Consider the following 22,079-nt stretch of genomic DNA (forward strand, 5'->3'; position numbering starts at 1 on the left):
ATAAGCCATGAGCCTTTAAGAAAACCCAGCAAAGAAGACATTCACAAGCCTAGGAAGGAGGGGGAAGCTTATTGTGGGAGTTAAAACTAGTCTATTCTTGCTCCCCAAGCCAGCAGCAGCTGTGGCTATACCCTGAGTTCTATTCCCTTCAGTTAGTGAAGGGTCCAAATCCTTTTTAATGCAACCTCCACCCATCCGAATCCAGCCTAGCTCAGATTTCCTAACGATATTTAAATGTGCAAATCAGCATAACATGCTGACTTGTTTGCATGGAAACAGTTACCTACAGAGTGAGGACAACCTGTAAACATTAAATGTGGATCCTCACTCCTCTTTCTTCCCACCCACTCCTTGATGTCTGGCCCCAAAGCTACAGTGGCTTTCACTGCAAATAGTCACACTGACAGGCTTTTCAGATGCTTGTAAGTAGGGCAAGAGTGGATTAGAGCAGGCATTTTGCAACAGAAGGCTCTGGAGTCTCACCTGCAGAGCCTTAGGATTGCATTTCGTCCTGTTTCAATGCCCTCGAGCGTCTTTTATCTCCCAGTTTCTAAGGTCCTGATTCTTCTTTTCACCTTCATGGGCACAAGGGAGCAAAAGCAGGCAGAAATAGGAGGGGAGGGGGAGCATGAAAGAGAGGGAGAGGAGTCCTCAGAAGCCCTTCTCTACCTCTGAAGGGGACACATTGGGAAGTTGTCACTCTCTGCAGCCTGCTGCCCTCAGAGCCACACAGAGATTCCTGTAGAAGGAAGGAAGTAGAATTCATTAACTCTCACTTTGTGTCTGTGTATGGTGTTCTGTCCCTTCTTGTGGTAGAGAGAGAGAGAGAGAGATAAAATGAGTCAGCTCTACAGGCTTAGCTAACAGGCAGATGGCTTTTTAGTTCATGCAGTAGAGGCTCATGCAATAAGCTGCGGAGTCCCAGGTTTCTATCCTGCACACCACCAACCGGGGTCTTGTTGATGTTACGTCTGCACCCCCACATTGGAGCTGGAGTTTAGACACAGGAGTCATAGTCAGTCATGAAGTGTAAGGCCAGAAAGGACCAACAGATCATCTAGTCTGCTCTCCTGTATATCACAAGCCACCAACACCCGCACTCTAAACTCAGCAACCAAATATTGATATCCACTCCACACAGCTCGTAAGAGAGGGAGGGGAAGCTGAGGTGCACCATAGTACAGAAGTAGGACTTCATTTCTGTGCAGATTCTAGTGTCTGCAGGTTTTGGAGGTCATGCCCCTGCTTCCTCTGCCATTCATTCAGACTCTTTTTCACGGAGGGAAACACCCAGTGGAGACACTGCAGAGTTTGCCACCCTGAGTGTCCAGGAATCCCCACCATGTGAGTTTTGCCATGAGAGGAAGCCCCAGCCAGTGGAAGCACTTGCTTCATACAGTATTATAAGGGTCCATAGTAGAGGGTACAGAATTTTTCTGGGTTGTGTTCGAAAACCAAAAGCTTTTTCAAATTTCAATAACCACATAGCTTAGACAAAATCAGATTTTTTTCCTCACAAATATTTTCATATTTTCAAAAAAATCATCAAAAAAATTAACAGAAGATTTCTAACCGGCAGAGGCAATATGGGGGTGGGAGGCATGAAGGGTCAAGTGCCCCCAAGATTGGTTTGTCAAAGGCAGGGAAGGAGAGGGGCTCTGTCCTTCTCTCCCTGCGCTTCTCCCCCGCCACGTTCAGCCGCTCTCCCTGGCAGCCAGGCGGGGAGCAGGACAGAGCCTCTTTTGCCTGAGAGTGCCTGGCTAGGAGACAGTGGGGGCCTGCTCCTTGCCCGGGCTTGGCTGCCGGGTACAGGGGTTGAGCATACCCGGGGGGTGCTCTGGCTCACCCGGCCCCTGTCCCCAGCAGCAGGGCCTGGGTGGGGGCAGCCTGTGTAAACATGCCAGGGGGGAAGAAGGGGCTCACTTGGCCACTGTCCCCAGGATTTGTGAGGCATGGTGGTCACACAATTCAGGTGCACACAAAGTTCTGCTAAGATGCAGCCAAAATCTGTCTCTCATATTTTAGCTATTAGTTGCTGCCTACTGGCAAATAAACTACTTGGTCTTTTCTTCCGTTCTTTTAGTTTGGGAGACCCTGTGTGAAGAGGTGAGTTGCACCACATCTAGACTGTATTGAGGCTTCGGTTTGTTGCAATCACTGTTGGTGGGTCATTCCCTGTGCTGAGGGAATGTCTTATAAGAATTTGAGGCTAAGCTCTGACAATCATGTGTTGTACTGGCTGCAGTCAGCTATAGAGATGGGTCACAAAAGCAGTGGCTGTCCTTCAGATAACAGAGCTGACCGTGAAAGAGCATGATATATGAGGACTGGCACCTTGAAACAAATCCTTCAATCTACTTCAGCTTGTGCAGGTTGCAGTGCCTCTGTGTCATGTGTGGGTTTTGTTTTTCACAGGAGGCAGGCTGAGGTGCGGTAGACAAACTGCAGCTTCTTGAGAGCTTTGGCTTTAGCTCCAGATAATACAGTCAGAAGGAGTCCAACCGACCGGTAATGAACAAAAGGATCACTGTAGTTGGGCCCTCATCTGAGAAGAAAAGACAAAGTCTCCTTGTTAGACAATGGAATCTGGTATTACTGGTAATTACCATTATTTGGGTGTCCAGGAACAGGAATGATTTCAACAGAACCCCAAGGCTGCATACTGCATTGACCATGCACGGGCATGAGACTGCAGTTGAGAGACATTGTATTTACTACATTCTCTTTTTTGCACTAATATTGCCTGTGTTTTTCCTGGGTCGAGCCCAAGTTACTTCACTTTCATCCGATGGGATATTGTCTGTCTGGGATGAGAGTCCGGGCCGGACCGGTTTGTTTACCTGCTGCATCTGCAGGTTCGGCAGATCGCAGCTCCCACTGGCCGCGGTTCGCCACTCCAGGCCAATGGGGGCTACAGGAAGCAGCAGCAGCCAAGCATGCCCAGCCTTACAAGACCTGCTTTTGGAGGATCGGATAGAGGGATTGTCACATGTAATTGCAGAGCTCAGATGTTGCTCAAGTTGGCTTGCTGGTGCTTTCTTGATAACTTTGCCCAGGACTGAAAGATGAGATACTGGGTAGCAGTTCACAGGTGACAGCTTTCTGAGACTGAGCCAGACTGTCACCTTTTTAGGATTGGGTTGGTAGAATGCCCTCCCTGGGGACTGGCAATACCACAAAGACAACCATTCCCATAGTCTGTCAACACTCCAGTTAGAAGTAGAATAAAATTGTGTAAAACACTTTAGAACCTTAAAAGAATTATTTGAATTAAATCTTATAAATAGATGACTGTCCAAGAGTACTCTTTTTGTTTTTAATTAGGATGTGCTTTTCTTTTAAAGCTCATAACCCATATTGCGCACGTACAGCATTTAAATATGGAAGGCAATTGACTTCTAATTTCTATTTGTCTACGCAGGGATGTGATTTCTTCAGTGCTCTAAAACAGTGGTTCTCAAAGCCAGTCCACCACTTGTTCAGGGAAAGCCCCCGGCGGGCCGGACTGGTTTGTTTACCTGCTGCATCTGCAGATTCGGCAGATCGCAGCTCCCACTGGCCGCGGTTCGCCGCTCCAGGCCAATGGGGGCTACAGGAAGCAGCAGCAGCCAAGCATGCCCAGCCTTACAAGACCTGCTTTTGGAGGATCGGATAGAGGGATTGTCACATTGCCTAGGCACATGTGGGTCAAATTAAGACCTTTACACAGAATGTACTTGATTTTATTAAAGGTTTAAATCAAAACCTTAGTATGATTTTATGTCCTTTTTATATATTTAATATAAAAAAATCTATGTAGAGTTCAACCCTGTCTAACCAAAAAGTTTCAGGGGCATAAAACATTTGAATATACAGGGGTCTGAATAACAGGGAGTGTTACAGCCTAAGTGCTGCACAGCCTGGGGTGTAACCTAGATGCAGATAAGAGGGAGTTTGAGATTAAAGAGGTTCCAATAAGCAGAGCTTTACTGTACTCCTATGGCTTACTGCAAATGGAGCAGCCACTGAGGACATTAATTATTTAGCATAACTTTTTCTCTAATATTATTTTCTTCTGTGTTAGCAATCTAGGGTGCAGCTTCATATTCTTTAATCAGCTGATAACTAAGAGGAGAAATGCCCTGAAGAAAAAGATCCCTGTCACTTAAATAGGCGATCGACCTGCTGTGTAACCTTTTATTTTCTTGAGAAATATGTAATGTTTTGTGGTCAAGCTTTTCTGAGGAATGCCGTTGCCATCTTCCTCCATATAAGCCCCTCTGTACCAGTTACCTTCATTGCCTGGTTTCCTAAACGGAGCGCCGCAGAGTGTAATATGTCCGTTTTGAAATCAGACTGCGCCCTGGCACGCTCATTCATTTACTACACTCACAAGGAAGGGCAAAAAGAGCTATTTGCCCTTCATTATGAATTTAGCAAACAAATGTGCCTTTAAATAACTAGACATGCAATGGGAATCTTGAATAAGATTTGGGGGTAGAGTGTTTCTTCAACGGTAACCCAGATTCTTCCCCTGGAAGCAATCATCAGTGCAACAAATGAACTAGTTAAAAACTATTTTGTTAGGGTAAATAGTCCCAGCATTTCTGTGTGTCGGGAAGCATAATATTCTGTGTTCATATGGTCTACAGCAAAAAAAAAAAAAAAGCCTTGCAATCCCTTTTGTAGCATCCCTTCCTGTAAGCTGCCCCTTAGGCTTTTCCCAGATAAACTGGCAGTATGTTTTTATTCCCTACAGTGCAGTTCTCCCTTCCTTTCTATCAGGTCCTAGGCATATCCGTCAGCCCAAATGGGAGCTGAGTTTGCAAGCTGACAGGGGATGGAGAGGGCTGGTGGTGCTGATGTCAGAGCCAGGAGACAGTTGTGATTGGATCTAATTAGACTTTGCAGCAGCAAATAGACAAGCTCCCTGCATGATTGGCTTCAAAGTGGCTGGTGCCAAACAACTAGCAGAGGTGCAAAAAGTAGAAGCCGTGCATTTACAGCCCTGATAAAGGAAGGCAGCCTGAGTGAGAGCTACCAGGCTCTTGAGCAGCTTCAGTCTATACCTTTCCACAGTTCTCACAACAAGCAGTTAAGCATGTCAGCTCAGAAGATCAGAGACACTTAACCCAGCTGATGCCAAGTGACAGAGAATAATTAGAATTAAACACCATGCAGTACTAAAAAGTGAACCTTATCCACAGATCTATCAAGCAGCAAGAACCAGAGGTGAAAATATACAAGAAAGAAAAGACCTGTACATTCTTGTTTACTGAACTACAGCTATGACATCAGTTCTGGGGAACAACAGAGCTTCTGGAGGTCCAAGTACTCAACTAAAATGCAAGTCCAAAAGGAGGAGGAGAAGGAGATCAAAGAGGAAAGGTAAGGTTTGCTTTTCCTCTACCTTTCTTTTCTTTCATTCTCTCTCTTCCTTGTTCTCTCTCACATACTCTCTCCGGGCTGCTGCTGCTTATGTTGTCTATTTATTTTGGATATATGCACTTTTTTGTAGCCTCCAGGATGCTGTCTACACAGAACACTGGGTACAGAGGTTGCAAAATACCCCACAATTTCATGTAGGCTGTAACAAAGAGAGCCTTGCAATTGCTGGAAGTAAGGGGATGCCTGAAAAAGGATAGGGATTGTTATTTTGTTGAAGGAAAAGGGAAGTGTTTTGTTTCCGTCTTTCTTTGTGCTGGATTGAATCAGTTTAATTATCCAGTTTCTGCCGCACAACTCAACAATCCACGGCTAGTGTGCTTCCTTTGACCCTGTCAGAGGTAATGTTATCACATGATTCCTAATGAAATAATACATCGAGCAGTCCTAGGAATTAAAAAAGGAAATAAAAGGAAGCAAGACTTTTGCCAGGTTTTTTTTTTTTTCCCCAAATACAAATCACCTTCAGATTCAGAGTTGCTCATACCACTGACACTGGCTTTGCAATAACATGGGACCAGTTCTTATTTATCTGAGTATTTCTCCTATGACAATTACGAACTGCCTAATAAGTCTCACTTGCACATGGCTTATGAAGCAGAAATTTAGTATGTAAAAAAGGATAGAGGATACACCATCTTGTTGGTAATGAAACAAGCTGGAAATCAGTGTGGGGAGAAAAGCAGTTTTCTGACAGGTTGCTACTTACAGACTGTTATTTTTGCCCTGTTATTAATATTTGCCTAAGCTTGCTGCAGTAAAGTTAGTAAATGCATTAATTCTGATCCACTTCTCTAACCAAACCTGCATTATAGAAATGCTAGATTAGTAATTACTCTAATCCAAAAAAAAAGTGAAGCTACTGAATGTCATTGCAGACTGTGAGTATGCCTTAGATAAAAGCTTTTCCCAAGACAATCTTGCTTTCTCACAGAGAGGGAATAAGACTTCCTGCCACATTCCTGGTGCTATGCCTGAACAGTTAAAGTTAGGGTTATTGTAAGATATTGTAAGTACTTGAAAGTAAAATAACATTGATTTAATAAGCAGAATGTCAGAAATGCCCAGCTGCAATTTGTTAAGGCTATAAAGATGCTAATACAAAAGGGTTTACCAGAGCTGTGAATTCCACCTAGTCTGTAATTGTCATTGCTTCGGAGGCCTAAGATAAGTTTCTGTCAGCTAGCTCGTCAGCTCAAGCTGTTCTTTTAAAGCCTTTGAGTAGGTTATTTCTTCTTCAGATTCTGGAAATTAACCAGACAGTTTGGAAGCCCTAAATGTCAATTATTCATGTGTCTTTTAATTATTGCCTCACACAAAATCCATTGGGCGTGCATTCTGGTAACTTTCTAGAAAGGCTTCAAAACAGGCTTTCTGTGGCGACTTGCAATAACTAGCCAAATGCTAAAAGGGGGACTCTGCAAAATTGGATTGTCACTATTATATATTTCCCAGAAACTCCATCTTTTTGTTCAAAATTTTAGTAACAAATAAAGTAAGTAAAACAATCAAAAGTGTATGTGAACGGATACTTGAAATAGAAAAGCAGCAGCCTGCGTATACCTTTGACTTATTTCAACAAATCTTTAATATTTTCTAATAGCTCATACCAAAGGGTCTTCTACAGTTGTGCTTTATGCTCTGTCACAAAAGAAATATTATCTAAAGTACTAAGCAAGGGAAAAGTCCACCCCACAATTAATGTGGATTAAATCTGTTAGTTTGTAAGGCTCTCTGTTTTTACCTAAACCTAGCTCTACTGACTTTGTAATAAGTTATATGTGCTTTAGCAAACCTAGTTATCAGGACGTTAAAATTTGGCCACAGACTGTTATCCTAAACTTGGGTACAGAAATGAATCAATAATTCATTTAACTATAGAAGATAGATTCAAAGGCTAATTACACTTGTTAGTTTTGTTTCTAAAACAACAAAAAAGTGAAGATCTTTAATAAGGTGCCGTTTCCTATAAACTGTTTTGCTGAAATAATATGGAAGTTAGGCATCTTCTTCAGACAGCAAAGTTGCTAAACGGTAACTATTTGCAGAATGCACAACTGGAATTTGGTAGAATTCCTGAAAGGAATTGATACATTTGTCCAATAGTAGATAGACAACTTTCAGGAGCTAATTTCTGATTCCTTGAAATATGGACATTTGTAACCAGTTTCTGAATTTTTTAACTGGTTAGCATGTGAATGGTGTTATCATTCTAATTTCCCTGCCCATAGGCTCATAGTGCACACTCACAAAAATTCATATGTTCATGAATATATGATGACAACTTAAGAAAAACCCAGTATTAAACCTGTTGGATCTGTTTTTTAGAGCACACCAGTTTCCATACTGATTGTATGTTTGTTTGTTTTTTTACTCAGACCAGTTAATTGCTGATACAAAGGTGTTGTTCAGTGCATCAGATATATTGAGCACTCAACAATAAAAAAGGAACGCATCTTTTACATGAATGAATATGGGTCCTACTGTTTTTCAGATACTGCGCACAATGTAATCTATTTTAATCAATCGAGAAAACCATTTTTAAAGGATTATACCAAAGGTTTATGCATTTAACTATTTTCCAGTGTGTGTTTTACTATCTACAGCAGGTACACTTTTGTCAGGTGTTATTGAAGAAAATAAACAGGGGGTCGGGTGGCTGCGTGCATGTGTGTGTGTGCGCATGTATATGTGTGTTATATATATATATATAACGTGTGTGTGTGTGTGTGTACACAAGTGCACACAGAGACACTCACCTCCGTGTTCAATTTTAATTTAGTAGAAATCAGTGTGAGAAAATGAAATATATCTAAAGACACACAAGTGATATTACAAACAGATCATTTCTAGAAATAAATTCATTATATCAGCTATATATTACATATTTGATGTGTTTATGTATCAGGTTAGAAAGTTGTACTACTTTATAAAACACTTAGGCATGCTTTGGAGTAAAAGCAAGTATTGCTCTCTATTTGATGCCATTCTTTATCTCTTTCTGATTTTAATTTCCAGGTTTTTGTTTATTTTCTTACACTGCTCGATGTGAATTTTAATGCAATGCCTCTGTGTATCAGTGTATAATCCTTTGCTGTGTTTTTCATTGATTCTGGCACTATGCTTTAGGAGTTACGTTACCTCAGAGGCAGTTACATCTGAGGGAAACAAATTGCATTCTACAAAAGTTAAATTTCTGCATTTATTTAGGGTAAATATAGGGAAAGGGACATACTCTCACAGGGACAGGCACTATTTCTGTATTTGTAAATCAGGTAGTGGGGAGTGTAATCCCCATGTACTGTATGGTTTCAATGTTCAAAGGTATAGTTCAGTTATTATTATTCCCTGTATTATGTTTATAGTGAATGAGTCTCAGGGCTTAGTTAAGACCCTAGTATTAATGGTATAAACAAATGTCCATGCAGTGTGTATCACATTACAAGCATATTTACATAGAAATTTAATTTAGTTTTACACTACTTACAGAAAGTGTATTGGAAGGCTAAAATATTCTGATATTCATAGCTATTTTGTAAGCAATTATGATTAGGAATAGTTGCACTATTATTCAGAAAATAACAATTTTAACTCTTAATGGTAAGTAAATATCATAATTTCTCAAAGGGCAGATGTAAAATAAAGACAGATATTTGCCAGAATATCAGCATGCTAATTTTCTGTAAATTACTTAATGGCAGGTCTGTAGCAGTATTAATTTTGTTCTTTTAATCTTTGTCTATGGTGTGATCTGACTTTAGAGAAATATGCTTAATAATTTGAATAAATCCATGTTAACATTTATCCATGTTAATATTTAGTGGCTTGTGTCCCTTTGCAAAACAACAAAAAACACCTTGCAAATTCATATGTGTACGAGTTTGAAACATAATAGGTTATAAACAGATTACTGGTAAAATTCACTTCAGAGCCTTGAACAAATTCTGTGTAGAAATAGGAAGGGAAGGGCAAGAACTTTAAAAAGAAAGTTTGTTTTCAGATGAAAATGCTTAAAAAGGGACTAAAATAAAACAGAGTTGTAACATGTTAATCATGCTGTAAAAGGCCAAACTTTCATAAGCCTTCCTCATCTTGGTGGAAATCAACATTTGGAATCTTAACGTGAAGTTGGTGGGTTGGAATGTACCACTGCTTCATTATTTTCCAAAAGACGACAACAATTAAATTTACTCATTGTTCGAGTGTGATTTCTTCAAAGCCATTAGTTAAACTTAATCGTAGGAAAATGGAGTGAATCAGATATAAACGCAAAGTGAAATACTGGAATAGAGAGAGCGAGAGAGAGCTGAGCTCGCTATTGATATTGAGGGGCAAGAAATAAAAGTTGGCAAAATAAACACAGTAAGTGCAGCGGATGGTGAGAGAGACAGGATTATGATGCAATGAAATTCCAGAAAAAAATAATGAAATAACAAGAATGTGCTGAGGATGGAAAGAGGAAGTCAGCTTCAGTCTTCATCACCCAGCAATGCCAAAGTAATAAATAAGCGTGTTTCATCTTGGTTCAGGGACACAACTCCTTCTCTACAACAGGATTGTGTTGTGTTTCAAGATGCGCTCTGCTTATCTCATACCCTGACAGCTCAAGAGGAAGGGCCTGGATTTGATGATAAAATTAAATTGATTAAGCCTTTATCCATCTAATTTTCAACCTTTTTTCTTTTAACTATTACCTCCAATTTCTAGTGATCCGTGTAATGACAGCAATTGGAGATTGCATCAAGGGCATTAGCTACGATGGCTGAACTTAAATTTAGAATAAAAATATGGGATTCATGCATTGATATCTAAATAGCGGAGGATTTGGTTACAGCATAATTGCCTCTTCCTAGTAACTGCATGTAAGTGAGGGGTCAATAAAATTGAGCATTTTACCTTACCAGAGAGAGCAAAATATTTTGGATTAACCTTCACATGTTTACGTAAAGGAGAAAAAAGTACTAGCATATAAATCAATAATATATTCACACTGTACCTGTGCACTCCTTGTAAATAGCTATCTTCATTTTTTCAAACAATTAGAAATTAATTCAGGTTTTTGTGCTTCCTATTATGGCCGTTCAAAATCTCTTAAAGACACCCACAAAGCATCACAATGCAGAAAATGACTGTATGTCCCTTAACATCTGTCATTTCTCTTTGTGAGTTGAGCAGGTAAATTTTCCCACACGGTTCTACACACCCAGGCTCACAAACTCCAGATTATTAAGCGAGATTAATGCAGTTTTTAAAACATTTACGACAGCCCTTTCTGAAGTTCTACTGATACAAATGGGAAACACTGCACTAAAAATTAAAGGTCAGTTGAAATTGCCTAATGAAATATCAAAGCCACTAAAGGTCTGTACAAACAGTTTTATTAGCTTTACTTCCATTTATGTCTGTATGTGATAGTAAAAGAAAAAGTGAAACATTAGAATATCTAATATCCACTAATTGAACTACTTGGAAACCCTCCTGGCCAATATGCTATAGGTTTTGTGAGTAGTAATGAACCTAAATTGATTCCTACATTTAGAGCCAACTATCTCGACAACCTTCTAGGCAGTTTACAGTTTTTCCTTTGTAAACTATTAGTTATCGAGACAATAAAGCTGATATGCATCAGCAGATACATCAGTCTAAAAGGGTCCATGATAGACTTGACATTTTTTTTATGTATCACAGCCTGATTTCCCTGTAAATTACATAAGCTCCAATAGTAAATAAAGTGCTTACATTTCTTCCCTATCTAATCTTCTTTCCCTGTTGGCTGCATTGTTCAAAATTCAGATAACCTAGCAGAGTTTGCAAAAGCATGTTGTAATTGTGAATGTAACAAAAGAGCACTTTGTTAACTCATGGAAGCAGCTTATGACTCCTAATAGTGACTAAGCCTTGGTAATTCATAAAGTAACCAAATGTGGTACCTTTAGTGTACAAGTGATCTGGTGGCTCATTGTTAAGTTTTCTTAATATCTCTTCTTTAAAAGGTGTATTTTTTCCTTTTTAACATGCAACGAGAGAAAGCATTTACTATTTATTTGAAAGGTTTCAGAGTAGCAGCCGTGTTAGCCTGTATTCGCAAAAAGAAGAGGAGTACTTATGGCATCTCTAAGGTGTCACAAGTACTCCTTTTCTTTTTATTTATTTGAAGTATGTAGATGTATTTCTGGGCTCTGAATTAACCATAGCCACTCAAAGCTAAGAACTGGACATCATTGTGAACAGCTTAATGAAAACTTGTCCTGACTGTGCGGCAGTGGTGAGAAAGGCAAACAGAATGTTAGGGGAAAAAACGAACAGGATGGAAAATAACAATGAAAATATTACAGCGCCATTATATATATGAATGGAATGCCCTCAGCTGGAACGCTGTGTTCAGTTCTGGTCATCTGGTCTTAAAAAGATATCACAGAAGTAGAGGGATCTAGAGATGTGTAACACAAAGAATTAGTGATGTGGAAAGTCTTTCATCTGAAGAGAGGAAACATAAGAGGGGCGATGGCAAAGGTATACAATTAATGAATGGTCGTAAGGAAGGTAAATCAGGTAGTCCTCTTTGCCTATCCTTAATAATACAACACTGAAACTGAAAGACAACACATTTAAAATTGATAAAAGGAAATATATATTTTATATAACACATAATGAACCTGTGGAACTCATTGCCTCCAGATATTTTTTACTTCAAGATCTTAATAAGATTTTTTAAATCCTGTATATATGGATACTGGGCTTGATCCTGCAAAATTGATATCAGTGAAAAGTTTGCCATTGACTTAAGTGAATGCAGAATCAGGCCAGAATTGATGAATTAATAGGATTTGGTTTTTAAATAGGAGCTATAAATCCTTGTTCTTCAAAGCATAATCCAGCCACTTACTAGAGCTGGATGGATTAGGAGGAAACTTGCCCTACAGGAAAGCTATTCCACAACTGCTCACTGTAGTGTTTCTTTCACCTTATTCTGGTGTCCTGGCCATTGTCAGCAATACAGTACTCCAGATTTTGCTGTTGTGGAAGATTTAAAATGCCACCAGTAAAATAGCTAGAAAAAACATATGGTTAAAATGACATGTGTGGGCAGATAATTATTTCTTTTTAAGCAAAAGAAAACCAGTGATATGAAATGACGGCCATATATTATTATTATTTCTTTGTATTATCATAGTATCCAGATACAGTAAATCTTTTATAATCTGTATATTTACATCAGTGGATTAGTCCTGCAACCCTTAAATAGTCTTATTTATGCAAGTGGTCCCATTGAACTTGAGGACTGGGTCCCAAAGTATTTTTAAATGCATTTGATTTTAGATATATGCCACCTGCTAATATTGTTAGGAAGTACTGATGGTAAAGGAGGTTGCTGGTTCTTTTTCTTTTCTTTTTCTTTTCTGGGGTTCAACAGTGGTTTACAACTAGATTTCAGTCTGAAATCTACAGAACAAAGTGACATTACCATCTTTATATAATCTTTGCTCTCCGTAAGAGAAACTTTGTTCAGAATTATTAGTGGAGTCGCCACTCTCTCGCTGTTAATGAAACACCAGCATGAAGAGTCAAAGGTGTATGAGAAAAAAAAATTTGAACGTGACAGACTTTGTATCTCCATCCTTGTAGAAAGAGATTTACACCAAATTAATTTAACATAATTGCCTGGTTCTTACCTCTTCTTAGAAGCTGAAAAATGGCTGTTTATTCTTTAAATGGTGATGGAGGGGGGAAGGGGGAAAGGCAGTTAGAAACCATGGGAAATATGAACCGGAAATAAATATCAAACAATGGCTATGACGCCCGCACTAATGACATATCACCCTCATACCAGGCCTTAAGCTGCCACCTCTACTTGCACTGGAATCTCATAGTAAGGTCCTGCTCAGCATGAGCCACGGTAGTAGAATTGTGCCTACTGTATATATATAAAAAATGGTCTCCAGCTGCTCTAGACGTCTAGACATGCTAAATTGATGGGTATCATAAAACCCAGGTTGTATTAGGAAATAGCTCTTAAACACAGTGGAATCCACACAGTTCTTACTTAAATGTGGGTTATTATTGGGTTTTATAATATTATGTTTAAGAATTTTATATATACCTGTAGAAATAGACAAAAGATATAAATGCAAATACAAATATAAATATAGTGTGTACATATACACACAGACAGGCATATATATAATAGTCCCAAATATATTGTAGTTAAAACAAATATGTGAAACCTTCCAAAGAAAACAGCAAATAGAAAACAAATGGAGAAATAAATAAATGGAAGAAACTCCTAATCACAGTTTCCAAATTATATCTACAGTATATGAAATGAGTACATTTGCTACAAGTTTTTTAAACTTGGTTACTAGACAGGATAGCTAATTTAAACAGGTTTTCGTCTAATGAACTCAAATATTGCAGACCCAGAAGTTAAATGAAAACATTTAACGTGTTAAAAATGAGAGGATTTGGTTTAAACTGCTTCATGTGCTGATCTTGTTTCAGCTGCATCTATGGCAAAACTCATACTTCGGAGGGAACAGGGGCAGACCCTAAGCTTGTGTTTTGTATTACATTCATCCTATCATCATCATCATGTTTCTATCATCCCTATCATACCTGCCACAAAATACATATAGATTCCTGAGTAGTTTATAAGTAAAATAAACTTTCTTTTAGCTGATATCCAGGTTGTATCTTCCTTTCCCCCTTGCCAATCGCTTCTATTCGGATGTTGAAATTTATACAAATGGTAATTTAGGGATGGGGTGGGGGGGGGATCACAGCTATCTGTATTGTCTCTATCCATTGTTAAGCAGCAGAAACAGTAATTAAATTGCAGCTCAGCTCTTGCTCTTTATATCTTTAAAAGTTTTAAAAGAACAGTGTGAGCAGAGAATTTTCCCTAATGTCATGGACAGAAGATTTCCTCGAGCTGCTAACTGCTATGCAGTATATTAATTGGTCTGTGGTGCAGCATTCATTTATGCTAAAGCATCTGATATATTTGTCTGTAAAATCTGTTATTTTAAAAATCGCGATATTTGGCTCATCATCACCACAGATCACTTTAAAATGACCAATTTTACGGGCATCTGCCATACTCCACAAAGATTTATTTTATTGAGTGCAGTATTCACAAAAAATACCTTACATGCATTCAGCTGAAAGCCATAAACTTAGTCACTTGATGATAAAAAAGCAAAAAAATCCTCGTACTACAAATTCTCCAATATTCCAACACATGCTGAAAAGGGGGATACCTAGTATTTAAGTATAAACACTACTTCAATTCTCCTAGCACAAACCAAGAGCAAGACTCCATACATGAACTTGTGTCCTAGCAATAGTGTATAGTAAAAGCATACCTTTCCTCTGCATTCAGTTGCTAGGAGAATGGAGAATTTGTAGATCTAAGCGTGTCTGGGACAAATTGTAAACAGTGAGGATGAAATGCAGTCAGACACCAACTTGTCATGAGTATCCCGCTCCCAATGCATTACAATTTGTTCTCAAAACCAGATGCGTTTGTTAAGGTCTTATCCTACTTTGATTAGTGAGAAGTGAAATAGAAATTAGGAGTCTTTGCTTTTATAAGTGTGGTTTGCAATTGTAATAGGACTAATAACGGCTTTTACAGAACACACATTTACAGATGCATTCTAGAAAGTGCACACTTTGTTAGCCAGATGTTATGTTCTGAATAAATGGCATCAGACTCCAAAAAATAATTCTAGTCAGTGATGTGCTAGAGGGCTCATGTGAGGACTCCGGGAGTGCCTTGTTAAAATTGCACCCTCAAATTGGAAAGAGGGTTGGTGTGTTTTCCCTGCCCAACACAGAGATTATCCTCTTTCTTCAGGTAATTCGAACTCTTCCAAACCAGAAAGGATTCTTACTGCTAGGGTTAATAAAAATGCATCATCATCATTGTCATAATACTTGGCACCTGTGCTTTGAATATTCAAAGCACTTATGCAGAAATTGTCATATTACGTCTCAGAATTAGAGAGGCAGACTACCTAAAATTCACAAGTGAGGAAACTGAGCCAGAGTGGTTCATGGACCTCAGGGTCAGGATCAGGTTTAGAATTCAGAAGTTTATAATACCCAGTTCTGTGCAGTAAACCCTTATTCACATTTAAGGAGCAAATTTTTGCCTTTGGAATTAATCAAATTGCACCAAATTTTCTCCGTGGAACGTTTTTCTAGGAGAGGACAGCCCCTGGTATCCCTGGCCATTTCAAATTATGGAAGTTAAAAATGTGCCATACTGCAGTATCAATATTCACAGTACAGGAACAGAGTGTAAACAAGGTCAGCAAATGAACCTATTCTATTTCTTTTTGAAACAGTGTTGTCTTTGTCTTTGGTAGTGCTTACACAAGTGTTTGTTTTAAAATGGGAAAACAATGGGTAGGGCCAGATCCTCAGCTGGTGTTATATTAGTATAACTCTTTTAATTTTGATGGAGCTAAATTTGTCCCACAGTCACTAGTGCTGTACATGTGGTAGAAGGCTTACGGGAAGCTGAGTGAGAAAATATTGTTGGGAACCACTTCTTCAAACATTAGCGGCCTATCACAAGCTTTATGTAAGACTAGTATATTTGTGTAACATATGTGTTCCCTTTTCCGATGTTAAAGGGGAATTTGTATACAAGGCTGATTGAAATGGTTAGAGATTTTTCTAAAACACATTGAAATGAAATGATTAATTTAAAAGGTGTAATGACTTCCAAGTTTATCTAATTTTGTGCAATATTTATCAGAAATCTTCACAGTCCCTACATTTGTTCTTTGCCAGCAACTCACTCTGTCTACGTGTGCCCATTTCCTAAAAGACCACTAGGTTGCTGTACTGTTAAGAGCAGTTTCCATTATAAACTGTGTATACTTCTTAGTCATAAGAAGTCATGAGATCAAGAACAAATTTTAAACAGAACTTGAAAATAATAAGCATGCTGATTTTGTAGGTTACAGGATTCAAAAATTACTAGTATCTGCTGTTATTTTTCATTCTGAAAACTAAAAAAAACCCTCTTTTTTTAAAAGAACAGAGAAGTTGTGGTTCCTTCATTGATAATGTGTATTAGTGACTTTATTTAGGAACAAAAAAACCATAAATATAAAAGTCACCAACAAATTCCTTTCCTTCATTTATTTAGACAAATTCCCAATAATTTGTAGTACACTGACTTGAGCTGCATGTGAATTGGCAAAATAGAAACTGCCTCAGACTTTCACAGTAATGACTGGAAAAAAAAATGTTGAAGGATAACTGTAAAGGATCCAAAAAAAACATTACTGTCACAATATATAGTTTATTAAGCAAAGCCTATGTAACCCTCCAGATACATGAATTGCATGCTTTTTTTAACTTTCTCTTCAACCAGCCTCCACCAAAACATCTTTCTCTGTCATCCCCACCTGTTGTTTTTGTCTTACATGGGTTTACAATTCAGTGTAGACATGTATGTGGGATCAGGGCTTGTGGACTCAATATTTCCAAGGCTGTCCTCGGGAATCCACACTGCATTCTAAGCCTGGGTTTACAGTTGCTGGATCCAGGTCTCAGAGCCACGTCAAAGTGTCCAAACTGCACTATGCAGACCTTCTGACTTGGGTCTGCAGCTTCAGCTGTGTCCATACTGCAAAATGACAGGGCTAGCCCCCTGTCTCCCCAAAGAGTCTGAGGAACTGGGTGCTTGCTGACCTGAGTCAGATTGAATTGTGTATGTGGGTGGAAGGGGGGCTTGGGCTCAAACTTGAATCAGAGCCCAGACTTAGTGTGCCATGTAGACATACCCAAGTCCAGTCATACAAATCCTTACTCATGGAGAAAATTTATTCAAGCAAATATTGGGAGTACTTATGAGTGACTCTTAGATTGTACAATGTCTTCAGGGCAGGGATCCTGTTATCCTTTTGTTCGAGTGCCATGCTGTTCTAAGGCATTATGGTCCCGATTCAGAAAAACACCTTAGCATTTTCTCAAAAATCCCGTCCTTATTTAGCAAAGTACTTAAGTACATCCCCAAACCCCTTTGAAGTCAATGGGACCTAGCGCAAGTTTAAAGTTAAGCATGTACTTAAAAGCATTGCTGACTCAGGGCCTGTATAGGTAACAAATCATAGTAATTGTCCTTTTGGTAAATAATTCATATTTTAAAATATCCTTAATATATTTATTTAATAGTGCATGTTTTAAAAGGCTCCTTCACACAAATTTTCCCATTCATGCACTTATACTATGTGAAGGATTCATTTCCCCCTGAAAACCTACGCTTTACAATAACAAAAGAGAGTAACCCGCAAAGTATGTTTCTGCACTACTAAGGTTGAAACAGTCCCCAATAAAAGCAAATATATTGCAAGTCAAGGGGCTGACATTCCTTTCTCCCGCCTCTGTGGTTTGGTACTGCATGAGGCTGTTATATAGCCTCATATTTGCGTATATGCAGCAATAGTGAGACACAAGAGGGTGAAGGATGGTTCATCCAGTTTGACTTTAAGCCATCTCACTGGTGGTGGTGTGCATCATTACATTAATATTGCCTGTGCTGGTTTGGTATGGTTTTACATAAATATACACCCAGCCACCTGTGCAGTCAGACACAGACCTACATGCAAACAGTATGCTTTTACTCTAGTATACTGCAGTGCAGTGTGATTCAGATTACGCTGATTCACTGCACGAGGTTAAAAAAGAGGCTTTTCAATAATCTTCAGTGTATATTTTGTGTTTTCATACACATACAGGTGGACAGACCTAGTACACTATATACTGTTATGCATGCAGTCAAGCATGCACACAGTTGCCCAATCTGTACACAAAAACATTGAATGCATCCGATGAAGTGAGGTGTAGCTCACGAAAGCTTATGCTCAAATAAATTGGTTAGTCTCTAAGGTGCCACAAGTACTCCTTTTCTTTTAACAATATTATGGCGCCCTGACTGAATGTAGGAAGTGGGCTTCAATCAATTCTGAGACAGCTTCTCTGCGCTGAATATTACATAAATTTCTCCACAACAGCTTGTTTCAGAAACTTTCCCTAATAATGTAGATTAAATTAAATTGTTTCTGCTGCTTTAATGCATATTCATCAGATAAAAGCCCAGACAGTTATTATGATAGTTTCTCTAGCAGGTGGAGTATGTTTTAGGATTTGATGGACACAGGATTTGATGGAGTAATCTCAGAGACATTTTGTGGATTATTTTTATGATGGGGGTTAGCATAAAAAGTGAGAACGTAAGCAGATTTTGAGGTGATTTCATTATGTTTTTACATTTGTTTCCTTTTATCGTTTTAAACCGAGAATAAGTTCATGCTTTGAACAAATGCCAGTCTTTTAAGGCAAGTAATGAACCACACAAATAAATGCTGCATAAGAAATATATGTATAAAATGACATTAATCATATGCAATAATGTTTCTAAAGTAATTGATTTTATTGCATTTATTTTCTTAAATAGTAGGAAGAACCTGAAGCAAATGTTATTGTATACTTTTGCACAAGTTACATGTTGTGTTATGTATATGTGCTTGTGCAGTATGCATATTACAATACATGTTTTGGTTCATAAGAAGTCACTAATACAATTGATAACACACACCTCGTGGTCTATGGGAAAATGCAAATAGAAATCAAAGTACAACTTCACGTTTTTAAAAAATTGAACAGAAAAGAAAAGAAAAAAAAAAAAGATTGGTAGCAAAACTGAGCCAAAGAGAGCCGAAGTCTGATCCTGTTCCCATTGAAATCATTGGGAGTTTTGCCATTGGAACAGGATCAGGCTCTATTCCTATTAGGACTCCTGTCCCATAGGTCATGCTCACATGGGTAATCACATTGTTTTCAATGCAAATTGACTTCAGTGGCAATACTTATATAATTAGTGTCAAATAAACTGGCATTGTAAATAATGGGTCACTACCAAATTAGAGTTTCCAAAAGAAAATGGAAGTTAGAATTGCACACGCAAGAAAAGCCCTTTATTCCGTCTCTGAAGTGCATGGTTAGAATTTAACATTCCAAGGGGTTTAAAAATACATTTGATAACACACAAGACTAACACGGCTGTTACTCTGACACAAGAAGTTATCACACTAGACTCCACATCTGTTAATTGCTTTATTGCTAAATATCAGTAGCAGCATGGTATTTGACTTAATAGAAATAGACATGTTAAAATGCTATTAATTTCTTTACAGTGTTTTGTTACCAATGAAACTTCAGAGCTATGAATGCATGTTTATAATTAATTTCTACTTAAACTCTTATACAGAGACATGGTAGTAATATGCATATTAATATACACACCAGCACGTGCCCCAGCAATGTTTATGTTAACCTACATGCATATTCATTTACAGGGGCTGAACTCAATGAGAGTTTAGAGATTCACTTCACTAGGAGCTGGATCAAGCACATACTATTTAACTTACGTGGGGCCAAATTCCAAGCTCAGACTTTGGCTCATCAGGTTTTAATTATTTACCGTTAAGCGCATGTGATGATCTTCCCCCTCTGGTGTTACTACTCTCACACTCTTCCATTGTATAAGCTCACCTCCAGCTGCCTTGCTGTGTCTCCTATTTTGTTTATAAAATCTTGCATTTTATTTCCTTATGTAGCTATTGATTAATTAACAAACCTTCAGTTCAGAATTTTCCTCTAATTCTCAAGCCATTTATAACCTTAGCCTACAAGCCAAGATTGAAAGTCAGCCTTGTAGTTAATCTTGTTGTATTTTTCATGAATATTGTTTGTGCTTTATTATGCTGGTTATATTCTCTTACAATGAAATTCACCCTGATGTGGAGTCCTCCGCATCATGAGGCCCTGATCCTGCAATTAACTCAGTGTAGACAGGCAGCGTAGACAGCTCCATGCAGGTACAGGAGACAACATGTGCAGAGTCAATTGCAGTGTCACTGATCTCAAGTGTTCAAAACCCATGAGTGAGGCCTCAAAAAAGGATGGAATTGGCTTAAAAAAGTGAGATTGTAAATAAGTAACAGATTTGGGGTTGTTTTTATGCCTTCGGGCTTTTGAGGCTTTAGGGCATACTCACGGTTTCAAGATTTTCTCTGCAAACACAAGGGCTAGAAAAAGGAAAGCTGTGATTCTCACCTAATCACGTGCTTCCAGTAGATGGAGCTTTAAGGAAATCACCAAAAATTTAGTGAGACTCCCAGCACTATCAGAAAAGTTGGCAACACTGAGTTTGGAGCCTAAATTGTCTCCCAGTGCTATGAGATGGTGGGAAAACACAGGACAGATGTAGGGCAGCAGGGGAAGAGGGTCTCTGCACCACTGCACTCTGGAAGAGCGTGCTCCACCATGACCAGGTATACCAGGATGCATGGAGGGGAGTACAGCAACCACTATTCCATCCCACAGACGGCAATTGTAACTATAGAAGGACTGTCCTGCAGCTAGATGCCCCGTGCCTGCCAATAGTGGGGGGGGGGCTGCCGATGGGTAAGGGGGGGAGTGAGGGCAGCCAGCTTCAGCAGTGTTATTAGCATGCTCAGTCCCTGTGAACATGCTCAGTACAAGCCAAGCAGCAAATTGTGGGGGGCACATGACCCTGCATGCCCCCCCCCACAGTGCATCCCCTTATTCACCACTACAGAAGTCTCCTCCATTACACTTGTTGTATACCTTCTTTGAAACAATCACAATCTAAAGGCTGGGCGTTTCAAACAGCCGGTTGCCACTGTGTGTTTTCAGTTAAAAACAGTGGGACTGGAAACTCTTCCTTGGGATCTTTTCCAGCTCACCGCACAAAGGGAAGCATGCAAGGTAAATTCTGGCGAGATGCTTTACATTCCTGTAAAATGGAATAATGATCGAAAAAATATTTATTTGCCTGTCCCTTATTCTGAACTAGTCACTGTTCCTAATCTGCACCTAGCAGCACAGAAAAGATGTATTCCGCCAAAAGGGACCAACCATCATCAAACATCCCATAATTTATGTAGCAATTATTGTTTACTCACCACTGAAGCAAATACCCTCATGGACTTGCCAGTCCAAGGGACCGAATCCTTCACTTCACCTGGGTCAAATGGGTAACAGACTTTTTCATACATGATTCTTAAGTACAAATAGAAAAGCTATTGATAGCAGTTGTGATACTGCCAGCCAGCAATCCACTGAATTATTGAGAAATGATACCTGTTTTGTTATTCATACAGTCGGAGCCTATAAAAAGCTCTTGCAATATTTTGTGCTACTGTTTGCAGTAGTGTTCACAGAGGCAGCCTGGTTCCTGGGCTTCAGCTGAGCTCTGCACAGCAAGGAGGAGGAAAGCAGGCCCTCCATGTGCCAGGAGGGCACACTGCTCTGATGAACTCTGGAGAGCATTGTGCATTTTAAAGAGGCAGGTCAGGGGGCACCTCACTGAAGGGTTACTGAGTCTTTCTACATGAAGAATGGGGTAGATGAGTGCATTGTCACCCAAAGAAGATGGTACCTGAGAAGTTTCAGGAATACTGGTTGTGGGAAAAAGGGGACCAACAAGCCATCCCCCAAAGACACTGAATGCCTAGAGGTGGGTGAGATATGTGGCTGTGTCCTGAAGATGAGTTTATGACACTCTGAGTGGAACACCCTCCTCCTCAAATGAATGATGAAGAGAATCAGGA

At 39.2% G+C, this 22,079-nt stretch overlaps 1 protein-coding gene across 1 annotated transcript in view; it reads left to right on the plus strand.

Annotated features, from left to right (window-relative positions):
• Window positions 1–5,062: 5,062 nt before the first annotated feature.
• Window positions 5,063–22,079, plus strand: part of ADARB2 (adenosine deaminase RNA specific B2 (inactive)) — a 432,280-nt gene continuing 415,263 nt past the window's right edge. The window contains exon 1 of the mRNA XM_073334472.2: window positions 5,063–5,367. Within this exon, the coding sequence (XP_073190573.1) occupies window positions 5,268–5,367 (100 nt within the window). The 5' untranslated portion in view covers window positions 5,063–5,267. The remainder of the gene's footprint in view (window positions 5,368–22,079) is intronic.

Source organism: Lepidochelys kempii, chromosome 2 (assembly GCF_965140285.1).
Source record: "Lepidochelys kempii isolate rLepKem1 chromosome 2, rLepKem1.hap1, whole genome shotgun sequence".
NCBI lineage: Eukaryota > Metazoa > Chordata > Testudines > Cheloniidae > Lepidochelys > Lepidochelys kempii.